Here is a 17,261-nt window from a genome sequence, read left to right as displayed (position 1 = left end):
GGAAATATGAAAGCATAAGCTGTACGTAGGAAGCAAAAATAGGCTATTGAAACTTTTCTTCAAGAGACATGGGTAATTAGTTTGGCTGATGAACTCCAAAGCAATCATTAATAATATTTTCAAAGACCTAAGGAAAATTGTGGATAAAGTATTAAGGCAGGTATGGAGCCAGTGTTTCATCAAGTACAAAATAGCAATAAAAGAACAGAACCATTTTTAAAATAACCAAATGGAATTTCTGTGTGTAAAAAGTACAAGAACAGGCATGAAAATACCTCTAAAAATACTCAGTGTCACACATTAAGAATAATAATTACTAAAAATGATTCTATGAGAAGAACACAGACAAAACTGAAAATGAAGAAAGCTTCAGAGACATGTACACCAACTATCTATTATGTTACATGAAGATGAGACAGAGGAAGTAGAAAGGTATTTAAAATAATGGCCACAAAGTCCCAGATTTGATGAATGGCATTATCCTGAGCACCTAAGTGCAATAAACTCAAAATAGATAAACATCCAGTCATATCATAGTGAAAATACTGAAGCCAATGGTAGAGAGAAAATCTCTACAGCAGCAAAGTGAATGATTCTGTACTAGTAAATCTCATTAATATTAACAGATAATTTCTTATTTAAAAAACTCAATGGAGAGCAGAAGGTAATGGGGTGCTACTGTGACTTGGATATGGTTTGACCCCAGCAAAACTTAGGTTGACATTTAATTGCTAGTGTGACAGTATTCATCAGACCATTAAGCGATTTTGGAACTTCTGTTATGAAGGTCTGTCTTCTTCATGTTCTTCTACTTTTTACCAAAAGTTAGGCTGCAGTGAGACTTTCTTCAGGAGCCAGCTAGATAAGCCATAATTTTTGACAGCATCCAGAAATGTGAAGCAAACTAATTACCTTTTTCCTTATAAGGTACATGGTCTCTGGTACTTTGTTATAGCAACATGAAACAGTCTTTCCAAAGAAAATATAGTTAAAGTACCAGAAAAAAAGACTATCAACCAAAAACTTAATTCCAGTCAAATTATGTTTAAGAAGTTAAATGAGATAATTTTTTTTTTTTTTTTTTTTTTTTTTTGCCGAGTACACCAAAGATGTTAACATGTACTGATAGCGATCTGCCATATAAGGAATACTAAAGAAATACTAAAGGATGTTTTACAGAGCATGGGCTGTCTTTCAGTAATTTCTTTTTTTTTTTTTTGCTTGTTTGTTTGTCTTTCTTTATTAATTACACTTTACTCATTTTGTATCCCCCCCTGTGGTTCCCTTCCTCCTCCCTTCCCAATCCCTCCCTTCTTCCACCCTCTGCATGCATACCCCTCCCCAAGTTCACTAATAGGTGAAGACTTCTTTTCCTTCCTTAGTCAATTAGGTCTCATCAGGAGTGGCTGCCTTGTCCTCTTCTGTGGCCTGGTAATGCTGCTTCCCCCTCAGGAGGAGGTAATTTAAGAGCAGGCCAATCAGTTCATGTCAGAGACAGTCCCTGTTCCTATCACAATGGAATCCACTTGGATACTGAACTGCCATGGGCTACATCTGTGCAGGGGTCTTAGGTTATCTCCATGCATAGTCCTTGGTTGGAATAGCAGTCTCAGGAAAGACCCCTGTGCTCAGATTTTTTGGTTCTGTTGCTCTCCTTATGGAGTTCCTGTCCTCTCTAGATCTTACTGTTTCCCACTTCTTTCCTAAGATTCCCTGCACTCTGCCCAAAGGTTGTCCATAAGTCTCAGTATCTACATTGATAGTCTGCAGGGCAGAGCTTTTCAGAGGTCCTCTGTGTCAGGCTCCTGACTTGTTCCCTCTTTTCTCCTTCTTCTGATGTTCAGCCTCTTTGCCATTCTGGATTGGAATTGAGCATTTTAGCAAGAGTCCTCCCTCTTGATTATTTTCTTTAGGTGTACAGATTTTAGTAGGTTTATCCTATATTATATGTCTATATTAGTGAGTATATACCGTGCGCATCTTTCTGCTTCTGGGATAGCTCACTCAGGATTATCTATTCCAGATCCCACCATTTACCTGCAAATTTCATGATTTCCTTGTTTTTTATTGCTGAGTAATATTTCATTGTGTAGATATACCACAATTTGTGCATCCATTCCTCCACGGAGGGGCATCTGGGCTATTTCCAGCTTCTGGCTATTACAAATAATGTTGCTACAAACATGGTTGAGCAAATGTCCTTATTATGTACTTGAGAATCTTTTGGATATATGCCTAGGAGTGGTATAGCTGGATCTTGAGGAAACACTATTCCTAGTTGTCTGAGAAAGCGCCAGATTGCTTTCCAGAGTGATTGTACAAGATTACATTCCCACCAGCAGTGAAGGAGGGTTCCCCTTTCTCCACAACCTCTCCAGCATGTGTTGTCTCTTGAGTTTTTTATTTTAGCCATTCTGACGGGCGTAAGGTGAAATCTTAGGGTTGTTTTGATTTGCATTTCCCTGATGGCTAATGAGGTTGAGCATTTCTTATGAATTTAGACAATAATCTGAATGCTGATGAAGATAATTGTGTAATAAACTATAAAACAATATACTGGCACCCCTCATTCTATTCACCAATTTAAGGAATAATTATATAAAACATTTTTGTTGTTTTTTTAGAGACAGGGTTTCTCTGTGTAGCCTTGGTTGTCATGGACTTGTGCAGACTAGTCGCTGGCCTCGTACTCACAGAGATCCACCTACCTCTGCCTCCCAGAGTGCTGGGATTATAGACATGTGCCACCACGGCTAGCTATTTAAAATATTTCTATGTAATTGCATATGTGTGTAGAGTTTACCCTTGGATGTTTTGCATATATGTATATACACACACATATATAAAGACACCTGACACCAAGCTGGGCAATATGAGTTTGATCCTGGAATCCGCGTGATGAAAGAAAAAAGCTGACTTCTACAAGGTGTCATCTGACTTGCATACATAGGCTGTTATCACATGCATGTGTACATAGACATAGTTGCATAAGCAAAATAAGTAGCAGTAAAGATAAGAGTTAAAATAATTTGTTAGACCTAATGTTGTGCTAGAAAATATCTACATAACATAAAAAGAAACAATGCAGGATAAACAAAATAATAAAGATGATATGACATAAATGGAAAACAAAATCTAAGTTACCAATAGAAATTCTACCATTTCAGTAATAACACAATGCATCTGTATTACACAGTTCAGTTGAAAGACAGATATAATTACATTGGATTTCCTTTAAAAGTTTAGAAATGCTAACTACAAGAGACATGTTAGATTCAAATCTGCAAATGAGTCAAAGATAAAGTACAGAAAATGGCATACTAGATAAACAGCAGCTTAAGAATGCTAGCAAGTTATTTTAACATCAAACAAAATATGTTTGAATGCCAAATGTGGTGGTGTACACATGTAATCCTGGCACTCAGGATTATGAGGCAGGAGGATCACTCTGACTTTGTAGCCTAGGCTACAAATACAAAGCAAGACTGTGTAAAATTATGTGCTTTACAACAAAATATTCTACATATAAAATGAAACATTTCATAATAAAAAAGTCCATTGGGAAAGCATAATAGGAAAACCACTAAGTATAATCAAACAGAAGGAAAGAAATGATTAAAGTGGAAATGAAATGGAAACTAGCAAAACAATTGAGAAAAGTCAGCAGGAACAAAATTTACAATTTTTAAAGAACAACAAAAGCTAAGAAAGAAACAAAGTAATTTTATTTATGACAACTTCAAAAATATCTAGAATAAATGAAACAGAAGTGCTACAAACTATCTATACACTAGAGAACAACAAAATATTGTTCAATTAAAAGCAACCAAAATGATTAGAAAGACATCTGTTCTTTTTGTTATCAAAGAGTTTGTTCCTTTAAAAAAAAAATTAAGTAGTCTCCAACTGACCTAGAGATGCTGTATAATCTCTTCCAAAACATCAGATGTCTCTGTTGCATTAACAACAAACTCATTCTAAAATTCATAAGGAAATGCTAGGAATATAGAATCAGTCCAGCAGTCTTGAAAAAGAAGAAAGTTAGAGTCTCCCTAACCATTAATAATCTCCAGTAGTCAAGATAGTTTGATAGTGGTATAAGGTTAGACACATATTTCAGTGAAAAAGAAAGTAAAAACATACCCTTAAACTTATGGTTGGTATATTTGAATGCAACAAAATAAAGGTGAATCCCTGCCCCACACCGTACACATCCAACTCAAAATAGCAGCCAGATCTAAGCATAGTAGCTAAAACAGTAAAAATGTTAAAATACAGAAAGATTAAGTTTTTGTAACCATGGCCTAGGCTACAGTGTCTTAGATGTGACACCAAAAACAGGAGACATTGAAAAATAGTTCCGTTGATACATGTAAAGATTTGAAAGGCTGCAGAAGTGGATGAGTGATTAAGAGCCCTCGCTGCTCTTCCAAAGGACCCCGTGTCCCACCAACGTTTCCAGCACCCACAACCACCTGTAACTCCAGTTCCAACATATCTGATACCCTTCCCTGGCCTTTGCAGGTCCTAGGCACACATGTAATACATGTGCATACATGTATGCAGGCAAATACTCTTACATGAATGAAAATTTAAAAAATAAAGCTTCAAAAACAAAACGAGCTGCAAAGAATTTTGTTGGTAAGGCAATAAGAGTCAGAGGCAGAAGAATTGCAATTTCAAGGCTAGCTTCAGTTGTAGTGAAACCCTGTCTCCAAAAAAATAATAGCAGCAGTAAACAACAACAGAGTAAAAACCACTACCCATAGAATTGGGGAAACTGCTTTAGACAAATTGTATGTGATAAAGAGTTGGAATCCAAACTATAGAAAACCTGTCACAACTCACTAATTAAACAAGTCAATGGGCCAAAGACAATACACAAATGAGTAATGAGCACATGAAAAGAAGTTTTGTATCAGTACCTATCAAGACAATACAAATCAAAACCAAAGGAGCTGTTGCTTTACAGCCATCAAAATGGCTATCTTCCAAAAGGTAGATAATAGGTGTTGGCTATGATGTGGCATAAATAGAAACTTTGTGTATTTATGTAAGTGCAAAATACCCACATTTGCTTCAGTAGAAGAGCCTCAAAGTGCTACAAATTCTTCAAATAGTGTATCCCCCAGCAATTCCTCTTCAAAGTATATATTCTAGAAAACTGAATATGTATATCTATACAGAAACTATACATGTGTTCACAGCAACATGGTTCATAGTAGATGAACTATAAAAGCATCCTAAATTCCCATCAGCAAAGCACATAATGCAAAATATAGAACATCCCATTCAATTTCTATCTATCTATCTATCTATCTATCTATCTATCTATCTATCTATCTACTATCTATCTATCTATCTACTTATTGTTTTTTGAGGCAGGTGTGTGTGTGTGTGTGTGTGTGTGTGTGTGTGTGTGTGTAGCTTGGATATCCTGGAACTCACCCTGTAGACCAGGTTGGCCTTGAACTTGGGATTAAAGGCATGTGTCACCACTACCACCACCACCTCCACTGCCCAGCTGTACCATCAATGCTAATTTATTTCTGAATATGTTTGTTGTTTATATATAGAAAGGTTGTTGTTGTTGTGTGTGTTTGTTAATTTTGTTTCCTGCTACTTTGCTGAACATGTAGGAGTTTTGTGGTTGAATCTTTATTATGTTGAGACAATAGACTTGGAATTTCTAAATTCTCCAGGAATTTTCTCATGAAAGGACGTCGTTGGCTTTTGTCAATGTTCTTTTCTGTATGTCCTGAGATGGTCCTTTTTCTTTAATGATGAAACCCCTGGTAGGTCAGCCACACTCCAGTATAGGCCCACTCTCAAGACTGGACTGGTAACACAAACTGGACTTGATGGTGGAGAAAAATGAGGAGAAGGAGGAGGAAGGAGAGAAAAAAGAAGAAAGAAAAACAAAAAAATTCAAAATTGGGTATCTAAGGAAGAAAAGGTGGATAAAGTAGATAGAGGAGGAATTGAGAAGGGGGATGCATAGGATTAAAGTACATTTTATGATATTCTCAAAGAGAATAGTATTGCTCAGGCATAGAAAGTACTTACTTCCAATAGTAGATTTTTTTGTTACTATAATGAAATGCCCTAGACTGTGTAATCCTATGAAAAAAATCAGAATTATTCAGTTTAGTTCTGGAAGCTTTAAATATAAGTAGCACAAAACTAGCTCTGGGGAAGAAAGGCCTTCTTGCTGGCAGAGTGCTGAGATAGTGCAAGGCATCACATGGTAAGAGACAGGGAGCACACATCTGTGTCTGTGTCTATATTGTCTGCATTGTCAGTCTCTGGCCTTTCTTTCCCTCTCCACTGTCCCCCTCTCCTCCTCCTTCTCTCTCTCTCTCTCTCTCTCTCTCTCTCTCTCTCTCTCTCTCTCTCTCTCTTTCTCATGATTTTCTGTTTCTCCATCTCCTTTTGATGACCCTCAACCATATTTAGTCATTAGGATTTTTCCCTAATGACTTTTTCTAATCCTAATCACCTTCCAAAGATCCTACATCCAAACATACTTGAATTAAGTTTCCATATTGTATATCAAACAGTAAGGATTTGGTTTTTACCTGTACTTTATTGGGGTGCTTATGCAAACCATGTCATCACGAGAGCAGCAGTAATAAGCTGATATGTGCTACAACATGGATAAACCTTGGAAATATGCTAAATAGAACAGTTTTGAAAAACCAGGGTTGTTATCCTATCTGTTCCAAAGTTTGAAGCAGAAAATTGCTTTTGATGGCCATATAGACTCTAAATGGGTAAATGAACAGTGTTTTTAAAAGGGGTCATCACGAATGCATACATACATACTGTGCAGCAGCCATGATTTTGGTTTTCGTTCTTGCCTATCATGGTGTCTTAAACACAATCAACAACATGAGCATGAATTTGTAAAAACTGAAGTATTCTAATCTCAACACAGTCTTCCACATGCTGTTAGTGAAGTACTCAATTCATAGTCAAACAGAAAGCTAATTCAGGAAGAGTTTTGAAGGAGTAGAAGAGTGATATATGCAGTTTTGTCAAAAGATGTAAAATACCTAGAAAATTATTTCATGTATAAAAGTAACAACACATAATATGACAAAAAGAAAAATGAGAAGAAACTGTGTTGTTGGAGAATTCCTAGCATATAAAACCTACAATTAATCTTTAGGAAAGGAGTGGTTAGAGATCTAATATGAAGATTGATTCTTAGAGAAGAGAACCAGAGTCTCTGGAGAAACACAGACCAAGTAACAGAAACCATTTATTTTTCTCTCACTAACATGCTAGTTCTATTTTGTTTTGTTTTGTTTTGTTTCATTTTCAGGCAGGGTTTCTCTGTCTATCCCTGGCTGTCCCTGTCCTAAAAATCACTCTGTGGACCAAGCTGGCCTCGAACTCAGATGCCCACCTGTCTCTGTTGTCTGAGTGCTGGGATTAAAAGCATATGCGCCACCACCACCTGGAATGATAGTTCTATTTTGATTGCCACTTACATAAAAGTATTGTTCATCCTCATCTACCACAATTAAGCACTGTCTGTCAAGGAGGTTCCAGTTCTCTACTCAGGTAGGATGTACACATGTCCATATACACACGGGTCCCATAGATGCTAATACATGTTTTGTTATTTTTTTTTAAGTTAAGATTTCTACAAGAGTGCCTGAGGTCAGTTGATAAAGTGCTTACCTCCCAAGCACAAGGACCCAAGTTTCATCCATAACATCCACATAGAAAGCCAGACTCAGCAGTGCATGCTTCTAATCCCATCACTGGGGTAGCAGAAACAGAACTGGGGCCCCACTCTCCAGCTAACCTTGCCTAATCACGAGCCCCAGGCCCCAGTGAAAGACCCTGTCTCAGAAAGCAAAGTGAGTGACTCTGAAGGAACTACAAACCCAATGTTGACTGCTGGCCACCATAAACACATGTACATGCACAAATGTGTGAGTGTATGCATGTGTGCATGCATGCATGCATCCATGCATGTCTGAGCACACACAGTGTTACAAAAATTCAGAAGTAAGCTTAGATGTGAAATGTTAGAAAAGAGAAGTTCATCTGGTCAAGTGGAGCACAATAAGAAATCAACCAGAGATTCAGTTTGTCCAGTGTTTGTGAAGGAAGTAATGGAAGATAAAGTTAGGGCCAAATTATATATCCCAGCTCTGCCACTTAGCATCTGCAGATAGTCAGTTATAACCTCCTCCTGATCATCCTTTAAAAGCAGTTAAAATAATATTACCATCTACTTCCAATTGAGAGAATTAGATAAGGCTTCTCACACTGTTTGGCATAAACGGCTCTTCGTGTTTGGGCATGGGGGGGCTTGATTGTCCAGCTGAGACATTTAAATGTTTATGTTATTGGAAGCAACACATAAAAATTTAGAAATAGGAACTGTAGAAGCTGAAGCAGTGCTTCAGGAGATTAATTTAGTGCATGAGCTGTAGGGAAAACAGGTCATAGGAAGCCATCGTAATAATCCAGAAAGGTAACAAGAGCCTCAGCTAACATGTTGGCAGTTAAGTCACCATATAAAACTCTATAAAAATTGCCAACAGTTTGATGTTGTGACACTAATAAAAACAGGAGAGAAGAAACATAGGTGAAGGAAAAGATGAACAGTTAGTCAGAGATACCATTGGGGCATCCAGGATGAAGGGTATGCTAAGCAGTTGTAAATTTAGGATTGGGAGGTTAGGACTTGGGAGAGTGGGGGAGGTTTTGTCCTCCCAGAGTTTGGAGCCAACATGTCTGAGATTACTAAAAGGAAGGAGCATAGTCAGAAGTGGAAATCATTCTGAACAGAGCTCTTAGAGTTAGAGAAATGAAGACAATATAACTTGATTTATGTTTCACAAGACTTGTTTTTGTCTCTGTTTATTTGTTTGTTTGGTTTTTTGTTTTGTTTGTTTGTTTTTAGACAGCTTCCCTCTGTAGGTCTTCCTGACAGGTCTGCAGCCCAGTCTTGCTTCAAAGTTTCATCAATCTTCCTGCCTCAAACTTCTCAACTGCTGAGACTACAGGCATGCACTACTATGTCCAGCTTTTCTTTCTGTATAGTATTATACAAACCTTCCCTACACTCCTGCCAAAGTAATGTGTTACTGTACTCAGCTCCAGAGCTATGCAGACCATATGTAGTGCCTCTTGCACATACTTAAGGATGGATATATATATATATATATATATATATATATATATATTGTCATATCCTCAGAATCTTTCTTCTTCTTCCTAAATGACAACACAATATCTGTTGAGATGGCAGGCCAGTTTGGAGTCTAAAAAACTCATAGAGCATTAGAGGAGGTTAAGATTGAGATGTCTCACAGTTATTTTCAGAAACCAGAGAGATACTGGCAGCCTTGAGGTTCTCTGAGGAAGCTAATTACATCCCTGGTTCTTTCTCACCAAAAGTTCAACAGCTGGTTTTTACCTTGGAATTTCTTGGTCACCTGGAGAGAGGGCAATTACAAGAATGAAAATGGCATTCCAATCCTCCTGCCTGTCTAAAATCACCTATGGATTTCTGACGCATGCTGTTTTGATAGATTCTTCACCCTTTCTAGCAGCCAGAAATGGGAAGTGATTTGAGACCATCCTCCTGGACTTCTCTGAAGAACAAAGGGAGCTCCAGTTTATACCTGACCAAGTGAAATTGTTAGTCATGTTGGGGAAATGACTTGAACTGACTGGTTTTCTTTGTTTCTAACCAAGGCCTTGTATTTTAATTAACTTTTACAAGGGAATAATGGGAAATGGCTATAATCCACTTGGCTGGCAAGGAACTGTACGGAGTTCTGTTGCAATATAAAAATGTGCTAAGTCTTTGATACTGGAGGGTTTTGTGATACTTTAAAATTGATGAGCTGGTTTTATTCTCTGCATACACTGCTGGGCTTTTTATGACCTCTTATTCCACTCGGTGTTAAGAGATCGTGTGTGTGTGTGTGTGTGTGTGTGTGTGTGTTTAGTTTTTGTTTGTCTTTCTTTATTTGCTTTTAAGAAGCCTCACATTCCCCTTTAAACCTTTTGCCAAGGTCAGCCTACTCCTATTTTATTCTTATGCTGACACTTAAAACTTATCAACTTTATTTCTCTCTTAACACCAGCTGCCAACTCATCCAATTGCATGAGTGAATGGGTTGAGGCTTGGGTGAGGACTGAGTTGTTACACTATTTTGTTAATGTAACAGAATACATTAGACCAGGTAACTTAACAAGGAAAAATGTTCGTTCAGCTCACAGGTCCGGAGATTCAAAGGTATGGTGTGCCAGTGCTATCATGTTGGCTCTGGTCAAGGTCTTATGATGGGTGGCATCACAATGTTAGGGCTGTGTGTGAAGGAGAGCCATTACATTATTTATAGTATCTGGTTTTCCTGAGAACAAACTCAGGGTCCCACGAGTGCTGCTTTAATCCCTTCTAAGGATAACACCCCCAGGAGCCTAAAAACCTCCCACAAGGGTCTTCCTCTTAAAAGTTCCACCTTACCTATTAACATTGACACACCAGGGACAGCATCCAACACACTCTTCAGGGAATAAACTGCATCTCAGCCATGGCAGTAGTAGTCCTAACCAGAAAGAATATGTGCTTTGAGGAGGGGCTTTGTAAAATTAAAATATTCTTTACCTGTACTGTGCAACTTACAATTTGATCTCTTCTTCTTGCAGTAAGTACAAACTGATCCTAGGTGAGGAGCCTGTGGAGAAACGAAGGAGGTTCCAAAATGAGATGACACCATCTCCTATAGATTATTCCATGTCCAGTCCTTACAGAAGGGGAGAAGTAGCTGCCACCTACCCAGGAGAAAACAACCATGATAAATCCAGTTCTGAGAGAAGTACACCACCACACCTCTTACCAGAATACCCAGAAGCAAACAAGAATACAGGGCAGAACAGGGAAGCTCCAGCACTTTGCCCAGGGTCCCAGGACCAAGGCCTGGGTTCCCTGTTGCTTACTGAAGAATTAGAAGATCAGATGCCAAAACTGGTAGCAGAAGAATCTAACAGAAGTAGTGAGAACATAAACAAAGAAATGAATAAAGGGCCTTTTGTAGCTGTTGTAGGCATTGCAAAGGGAGTTGCAGATTCAGGAGCTCCCATCCAGCTAATCCCCTTTAACAGGGAGGAGTTTGTAGGCAGAAGAAAGGCAGCAGAATCCTGGAACCCAAATCCTAATCCTGCTGCAGCAGCCACTGCAGGGAAGGGAAAAGGCTGCCAGGAGAGTAGAAGTCGTAACATGCCAAAGATAAAGGACCAGAAAGAGTTGGAAGAATTGAAAAAAACCACGGAAAAATTGCAACGTGTTCTGGCTGAAAGGAATTTGTTCCAGCAAAAGGTTTGGGCAACATCTTACCACTAGGAATAAAAGAGGTCATTGTAACCCAGGGACTAGGGCAGTGGTTCTCAACCTTACTAATGCTGTGACCCTTTAATACAGTCTCTTGTGTTGGGGTGACCCCCAACCATAAAGTTATTTTCATTGCTACCTCATAACTGTAATTTTGCTGCAGTTCTGAATGTTAATGTAAATATCTGTGTATTCTATGGTCTTAGGCATCCCCTGTAAAAGGGTCAGTTGACTCCCCAAGGGGTCACGACACACAGGTTGAGAACCACGGGGCTAGGTTGTTGATATTTTGGTGATTTCTTTCACACTCTGAGGCTTTTAAACCAAATATGTCATTAAAGCAGACTGTGGTATGACTCATATTGAATGGACCCTAGTGGGCTTTTCCCCCTATATTTTAGGTTTGACAAGAGATTTGCATAGGTGCAATAAAGTATTATAAATAATGGAGGCACAGGGTAGATTTAGTAGGAATGGTTTGGAGTATTCTAGCTTTTGGTTATATGTTGGGTCATTGACTTTCTTTTGGGACTGCAGGTGGAGGAGCTGGAACAGGAGCGAAACCATTGGCATTCTGAATTTAAGAAAGCTCAACACGAATTGGTGACCTATAGTACACAGGAGACAGAAGGCTTATACTGGAGCAAGAAGCACATGGGTTATCGCCAAGCTGAATTCCAGATTCTGAAAGCTGAGCTAGAAAGAACCAAAGAGGAGAAGCAAGAACTAAAAGAGAAACTGAAAGAGACAGAGACACACTTGGAAGTACTGCAGAAGGCCCAGGACTCCTACCGGAACCCAGAGGGAGATGACCTAGAAAGGTTAATTACTAGGGTTTAGTTATCAGCTTGTGAGTACTAATGGGAATTATCCGCTAAGACCCCCAGTTACTGGGAGGAAGTCTTAATCCATAGACCACCACAGACTGAGTAATTATTTCTTAGAAAACAGCAGCCAGTCCCCTGTGTTTGATGGCATAGTGCTTTCAGCCTTCTTTCTACCTAATGGAGACATAATTGTTAAGAAATGTAGGCCCATTTTGAAGGGATGTCATTTTATTCGGTTGGCTAATGACTTCATGTCATCTCTTCTCCTCCTGCCCCCTCACTCTATCATACAGGGCTTTGGCAAAGCTTACGCGGCTACGTATCCACGTCAGCTATCTCCTTACTTCTGTCCTCCCTCACTTGGAGCTTCGTGAGATCGGGTTTGACTCAGAACAAGTGGATGGGATCCTGTACACAGTGCTGGAGGCAAATCACATACTGGATTGAGCACCAGACTATATATCCTCTCCTAGCTTTTCTCTTTTCTGCCTGGTTACTGAATGTGCTCCCGTCTTATCTCTCCCCCAGCCTCCTTCTTTCTCTTTCACCTTTATGCCTTATATGGAGAATCTTGGAATAAGTCCTGGCTTCTTAATCAGTGTTCTTCACGTTCCTCATGGGTATGGCAAAAGAGGCCGATTAAATAGCCTTTCAAGAGTCCAGGGACAGAAAAGCAATAGTCACCAAGTTAGGTGACCTGAAAGCTCTACTTTTAATGATCTAGATACTTGGCCTATTTCATATGATGGTTTGTATTCATTTAGGTTAAATCAATCAGCAAGAGTTGAGTCCAATGAACTTGGTGAGATAATCAATATTTCATCCCTGCCAAGGTTCTAATAATCTAGTTGGAAGCACAAGCAACACCAAGTTAACTAACTATACAAAGAAGGGTATGGTGTGCATGAGTGATATAAACATGACATAGAAGAGAGAGGAGAGCAATTTCAAGTACAGCGTAAGTGGGACCTAAATGAAGCTTTAAGGAGTGACCAGGCCAACACTCTTAATGATGGCTGTTGCTTAGGTGGTAAAGGTTACAGTTGATGATTTTTCTTCTTCCTATCTTCTTGCCCTGCTGAAATTTTCTCTAACATTCTTGTTACTCTCCTTACATTGGAAAATAAATTGTTTTGAAAGCTAACAAGTAGGCTTGAATTTGGGTGTCAAATGATACATTTATGAAAGTATTACACGTATATCTTATTTTAAGTTTAATATTACCGCTGGAAAGACAGTGTAAGCAAATGTAAAAAAAAAAAAAAAAAAATCCAGAATGTGAAAAATGTGTTTGGTAAGAGGGATAGATTACTGTAAAAGGGACCAATCAACTCACCAATTCTCTACGGTATTTTTATTTTAATAACAGATATGTGAAAATAAATGTAGAAGGATCAAAATTTTAATTATCTATCACCACATTGTTAAATTTCAGGTAGCAGGGGAAATATTTTAGAATAGAAAATATTTAGAATAGAAAGATTTAATTGCTATTCCTTGTGATATGCCTACATACTTTCTAGGCTATACAGAGTGAGAAATATGCCTCAAATTACAGAAATAGAACATCTTATACTCATGTAAAGAAGGTGTTTTATGAATCCATTACTTTATTAGGTTTATATAATATATAGTATCCAAAGAGTTAAAGGTACTCTTGAAAGGTACAGTGAACACTATATACAGATATCTATTCTATGTATTTGTGTGTCTCAGCATTATAAAGTAGGAAGTAGAGGATAGGAATAATAAAAGGAAGGTGGGATCCACCAGCAGTAAGAGGATTTTCTAGTACAGATTAAACACTTCAGACAGTCATTCTGTTTTCCTCCATAGATTTACTTCAGAAGGTTCTCCTAAGGATACTTTACCTCCTTGAAAGGAGGCCATGATAGATAGATATTCCTGTGGGTTTGTGGAGAATTTGGGGAGGCCACAGCAGGCTTCACAATGAGAATGGTACTTAAACATACCCCTGCTTTAACACTCTACCTCACCCCAGCTCTAGCACGCTGCATCATTAACTTCCATGTTAGACATTTGTGTTAGTATATCCAAGGTCTCAGTTGTCTAAACAGGATTACTAACAAGGGAAGGATAACACACTCAATTATTTTCTTAGTCATATTTGCTAGTCACATAGTATAAATGGGAGTGCAGGAGAGGAGGAATATCAGTGAATGCAAAGTTCAGCCTGTGAAGCTGTTGGTTGGATGTATGGGGGTTTGGGAGCAGGCAGATAGGGAGCTATAAAGGGGAAGAAAGATGGAAAACTTATCTCATCTTTACTGGTACTTCTTGTCTGCACAAACGCCATGGTCCATGTCCTGTCAGCCCGTGGTTTTGAATCCATGCTGCTGCTTCCAGTAACACTCCCCTGTGTGAGTCTGTCCACTGTAGTAACAGAGCTATTGCTTTGTTACCTATTTCCAGTGACACTGTACAGAAGCTCCCGTTAAAATTCAAACCTTTTCTAAATGTCCCACAAGACCCACTGTCTACCTGTACTTTGTCTCAGCAGCCCTTCATCATTTACCACTTCTCTGGCTCACTTGTTTCCTACTGGAAACATTTCAAGCTGTCAGCTAAGCTCAGAGGCTGCCCTCTAATACATCCTTTACCCTTACTGCAATGAAGGGATTCTCTAATGCAGATAACACACTTTGAAAGGTGGCCCATTATAGATATTTCTGTGACTCTGGAACTTGTTAAATACCACTGTGGAAAGATTGAAGAGTGCTGCCCATCCTTACCAGAGAAGCCATGATCTAATATGAAGACAGGCACTGACAAGAAAGAAAACACAGGTGCCTCCTCCTGGCTTTTCTCTTAAATTAACACAAACCTTCTTACAATTGTTTCTTAACTCGCCACAGTTAGCATGTAAGTACTTATTGTCTCATTCCTTGACAACTGAAATAAATTCTTAGCTGGCCTCTCTCGTTTCCTATACTCATCCCTCAGTGCACATTTTTTAATTCACTAAATAGCTCTTAACAACTTTATTGGGTCATATCTCTGCTCAATGACTTGCTGTTGCCCACCATTGCCCACAAATTGCTATGAAAATTCTTCAGCATGGTTCTCGAGCCCCATGATGTCTGGCTTTAACCACCCGGTTCTTCCAGCAACCGCACTCATTTTCCAACAGGCCAAACATAAGCTGTGTTCCACTGACGTGAAACTCCTTTTCAACTTCTGAATGCTCCTTAAGATTTTGTCCCCTGTCTTTGGTGTTCCACTCCTGGAATGCTCTCCTTAATCATCTTCCTTTGGTTCAAATGCCAAATTTCTTTTGAAAATTCCTCTAACCCAGGAAGGCATGAAAATTTTTTGAACGTTTAAGTTTAAGCCTTGTGTCATTTATAAGGTTTGTGTCATGAACTTCTTGATCATACTTTCCCTATTAGAAATCTCCAGATTTATATTCAACTGCCTACTTGACATTTACACTTACATATCTCACAGACATTTCAAGTAAATCATGTTGAAAATAAACAGTGACATACCCCAGGACTATCCTTCCCCCGCAATTTTCTTCTTGTTAGAGAATGGCACTTCCTCCCACCCAGTTGCTTAAGCAAGAAACCTGGAAGTCATTTTTATTCCTCGTCTCTCATTTCCCACATCAAGTCTGTCAACAAGTCTGTTGTTTCTATTTCCAAAGCATAATCTTGATTCTACCCACTTTTACCGCAACAACCTTAGCCCAAACTTCTATCAGTCCTTTCCCCTGTTTCATAATAACTAGAGACTTTGGGCCCTTCTTGTTCTCATTGTCTTATCACTATAAATAGTGTGGTTTTTGTTTTTGTTTTTGTTTTTTCAAAATAAAATACAAATAAAATGATGTGACTCTCTGTTTAAAGGCAATAACTCCTCATTTCACTTAGAGTAAAATCCACTCACATTAAAATGTCCTTCAAGACCCCTATCTACATCTTACATTTGTCTCAGTGATCTCTTATCATTTGTTGCTTTACCCTAGCACACTTAGCTTCCCACTAAAACATCAAGCTCTCACTTAAGTTCAGAGCCTTCACCTATACTGTTCCTTCTCCTCAGATGTTTTTTTAAATCCATTCTGTTCCTTCTGGAATGCTGTTTTCAGTCTCGGCATGGTTCACTCTTCTGGTTTCTATATTCTTTTCCTAAATAGGCCTTGTTATTTTCCCTCTAGCTTTACCACATCATATTCCCATGGTGTCCTTGTTTTGTTTCCAATTCATAGCAAGCTTATAAACTTGGACATTTTCATTCATTTGATAAATATTCATTGGGCACCTTCTATGTGCTCTGTGATAGCCAGTGGTGAATATAACACATTGTTCCTATATAACTGTTCTGATAAGTTCTATAAGGCCATGCGCAGTTTGCTAACCACTGTATCCTAACTGCTTGTCCTCATACCTGGGATATCGTAAATGAGCAATAAATGATTGTCAATGAATGGTGTAATGATGGAATTGTGTTTTGTTCATATCCTGTCTCAGTGATCTAAACAATGTCCCATTCAGAGAAGAGTGTGAATAAATGAGTATGAGTGAGAGGGAAGTTATCTCTGTTATTTCTGTAAATGAAAGACTGACAAAGTAGGTGCTGCCTACTGTAGGAGTGAAGTTGCTGTGAGTAACCTAGTGTTTCTGTTTAGTGACTCTTGATGAGTAATTAGACTATAAAAGAGAAACGGACGATGAGCGGTCTTCACACAAACAACCCGAATAAATGCTGAGAACTATAAAATGTAACCAGGAAACTGCTGTACAGACCATATCTTGAGAGCAGAAAAAAAATGACTAAGAATTCCTCTTCAGCCTTTTCAAGAGCAATGATGGTTCGATTCGGCTGTAAAAAGAAGAGCTAGTCACAAGCTAAGAACAGAGTACATCTCAAGGAAACAAGTTCTGGGTGCAAGTTAGGTCAGTCCATACCTGTTGTATGAACAAATGGGCACCTGGATGATCAACAGACCAGTGACCCTGCAGGACCAGAGGTCAGGAGGGTTTGTTTGCCCATGGCTGGTGCTTGCACATTTTCTACTTTAACAGTTTAGAGGCAGAGGCTGTGTT

The 17,261-nt window shown here is 38.7% G+C and overlaps 1 protein-coding gene across 1 annotated transcript in view; it reads left to right on the top strand.

Moving 5' to 3' along the window:
• The window catches only part of Morc4 (MORC family CW-type zinc finger 4), a 60,335-nt gene extending 46,996 nt beyond the window's left edge, over positions 1-13,339 (top strand). Inside the window, exons 15-17 of the mRNA XM_060375660.1 lie at positions 10,684-11,353; positions 11,903-12,186; positions 12,486-13,339. Of these exons, the coding sequence (XP_060231643.1) occupies positions 10,684-11,353; positions 11,903-12,186; positions 12,486-12,639 (1,108 nt within the window). The 3' untranslated portion in view covers positions 12,640-13,339. The remainder of the gene's footprint in view (positions 1-10,683; positions 11,354-11,902; positions 12,187-12,485) is intronic.
• The last annotated feature ends 3,922 nt before the right edge of the window (positions 13,340-17,261 follow it).

Source organism: Meriones unguiculatus, chromosome X (assembly GCF_030254825.1).
Source record: "Meriones unguiculatus strain TT.TT164.6M chromosome X, Bangor_MerUng_6.1, whole genome shotgun sequence".
NCBI classification, from domain to species: Eukaryota; Metazoa; Chordata; class Mammalia; order Rodentia; family Muridae; genus Meriones; species Meriones unguiculatus.
This window is presented reverse-complemented; position numbering and strand designations above follow the sequence as displayed.